General features: G+C 38.3%; 1 protein-coding gene across 2 annotated transcripts in view; it reads left to right on the top strand.

Annotated features, from left to right (window-relative positions):
* LOC125024952 (trans-1,2-dihydrobenzene-1,2-diol dehydrogenase-like) overlaps positions 1 to 2,500 on the top strand; it is a 44,375-nt gene that overhangs the window by 41,546 nt on the left and 329 nt on the right. For both annotated transcript variants that reach the window (XM_047612750.1, XM_047612751.1), the window contains exons 2-8: positions 1 to 59; positions 181 to 344; positions 757 to 881; positions 1,056 to 1,179; positions 1,757 to 1,882; positions 2,163 to 2,313; positions 2,483 to 2,500. The exon at positions 1 to 59 is cut by the window's left edge and continues 149 nt beyond it; the exon at positions 2,483 to 2,500 is cut by the window's right edge and continues 329 nt beyond it. In XM_047612750.1, the coding sequence (XP_047468706.1) occupies positions 1 to 59; positions 181 to 344; positions 757 to 881; positions 1,056 to 1,179; positions 1,757 to 1,882; positions 2,163 to 2,313; positions 2,483 to 2,500 (767 nt within the window). The remainder of the gene's footprint in view (positions 60 to 180; positions 345 to 756; positions 882 to 1,055; positions 1,180 to 1,756; positions 1,883 to 2,162; positions 2,314 to 2,482) is intronic.

Genomic DNA, 2,500 nt, shown 5'->3' with positions numbered 1-2,500 from the left:
GCATGGCGCCGAAAAGGCTTATGGATCCTATGAGGAGTTATCTAAGGACCCTGATGTTGGTAAGGGCTGTGATGAGATGTTTGTGTATTTCCTTTTGTTGTGAATGAAGGATTTCTTATCCCTTTTCTGGGGTTTATTCTTTTCATTTTAAGTAAACTAGCTCATCCTGATCCGCCACAGAGGTTGTGTACATTGGCACGATTCACCCGTTCCACCTTCATGTGGCTAAAATGATGATCAACGCTGGGAAGCACGTTTTGTGCGAGAAACCCCTATGCATGAACGTTAAGCAGACGAAGGAGCTGGTGGCCCTTGCTCGCCAGAAGAAGGTCTTCTTGATGGAGGTGGGTATTCAGGCGAGATGTGTAGCATGTGTATTTGGTCGTTGACACGTAGGGTTATCTATATTCTTAAAAAGTGATCTTTTTGTTTCTTATTTCAATGAATTAGTTTGAAAAAAGCTACTGATCTGAAAAAAAAAAAAATGTAGGCTTTAGGAGGTCGTCATGTGTGTGTGTGTGTGTGTGTGTGTGTGTGTGTGTGTGTGTGTGTGTGTGTGTGTGTGTGTGTGTGTGTGTGTGTGTGTGTGTACGCTCGCTATCATTTTCTAGATAATATGAAAATTATTTTGTTCATACTATAGTAAACCCTGATAAATATATAATTTTAAGAGTTTATCGATAACCCGGATCATACTATTTAAAGATGGTTTGGAATGAACAATCACTGATTCTAACCAAAATAACCGTTCTACAGGCTGTATGGTCTAGATTATTCCCAGTGTACAAGGAAATGATGAAGAGAATAAATGCTGGTGAAATCGGAGATATTGTACAGGTAATCTGCTCTTTCGGCCTGCCCATAGGAACAGACCGCGTTTTGTAAGTATCGATTGATTTGGTATGTTTAAACCTGTTTTATGAAACACAAACTCTCTTGAGTATCTATTATTCTATTTATTACACAACTAAAAGAAACAGCATTAGTACAAACCAAGAATATAATTTCAAATAGTTAACTGGAACTCATGAGAAGACTTTTCACTCGTATTCAAGGAAAAAGGAGCTCGGAGGCGGGGCTACCTTGGATCTGGGTGTTTACTGCGTCCAATTTGCTTCGCTGGTCATGGGGGGCGAGAGGCCAGAAAAGGTGGTAGCTGCTGGTCATCTGAATGAAGAGGTAAGGAATTTTTAGAATCTTCTATTCGGCGCTTGTTTGTATCAGTAATTAGCGTAATATTTGTGGGTGTATATTGCTATTTCATCATAATCAATATTCATACTTTGGCTCATTTACTTTATATTTTTTTTGCTATTCTCTGTTCATTTGGTGGGTACTTAAAACACATTTACAAAGAAAGATAGCATAATAATATGTCAAACAAGGGATTTTAGAGTAACAGTTGGAGACAGTTTTGTTTGCTTAGGATGCAAGAATATAGTTTGTGGTTTCTTTATAACTTTAGCTTTGCAGTCTCTTGTAGCCAAACAAATCCACTATTAAAAATTATCCGACTAACGAAGACATCTATTGGCATCATACTGTTTGTAATTACATAAGGAGGCCTACCTATTATTTTCGTGAATGGGCTCCATATGTTTGAACACCTTTATAACAAGAGGTAATATAAGGATTTTTATTGCTATAAACATATTAATGATAATGTTTAGTGTGTATTTCATCTGTTGACAAATTTTCATCGCTTCTCAATTCTGCATCGTGATTTCACTGAAAAATTTGCCACAATTTTTCATAGGGCGTCGATGCAACAACAAGTGCTACTATCGTCTACTCGAAGGGAAGGGTTGCTACTATAAACTGCTCTTTTCGGTGCGAATTACCCTGTGAAGGCCTTGTCATTGGTACAAAGGGCACTCTGAAGGTATTTGTTTGATTTTTATTTACAAGTTATGCTTGTTTGCCGTTTTTAAAGGAGAATGTATCCAGTATTGATTCAAGTGTGACACGATATAAGTGCTCCATTGTAAATATGCTCAAAATCATATTACATACCACTTCTTGCACTTATCTAGTTATCAGAAATGTAAAGGCGTAAATGTCTAGGAGGAAAATAGTTGCACCAGAAAAAAATCTCAAACATGTTAAGACTCACTAATGTCCTTTCCCTCATACCAGTCTTCTATTTCGTTACTGCATATCAGGTGGCAAATCCAATCTGGTGTCCTATACACCTAGAATCGCCTTCCGGAAAGTTCGATTCTCCCTTGCCCGACATGGGAGGAAGCTTTAACTTCTTGCACGGCCAAGGGATGATGTATGAAGCTGCGGAAGTGAGGCGATGTCTGCGGGGAGGTGTGTGTTACAGTTATTTTTCTCGGCATATTCAACTGGTTCTCGTTATTTCAGTATTTCTTAATGCATTGCAATCTTTGGTAGTATACATTTTTTTGGCATCGATGAATGAACATATTTGTAAATCTGCTAAGAAGGGTAGTCAACATATTACGTGTCTCTCCCTCAGGCTTGCTCGAGAGTCCCT

Source organism: Penaeus chinensis, chromosome 4 (genome assembly GCF_019202785.1).
Source record: "Penaeus chinensis breed Huanghai No. 1 chromosome 4, ASM1920278v2, whole genome shotgun sequence".
NCBI classification, from domain to species: domain Eukaryota; kingdom Metazoa; phylum Arthropoda; class Malacostraca; order Decapoda; family Penaeidae; genus Penaeus; species Penaeus chinensis.
The sequence above is the reverse complement of the archived record's forward strand: the minus strand, read 5'-3'. Positions and strand labels throughout refer to the sequence as shown.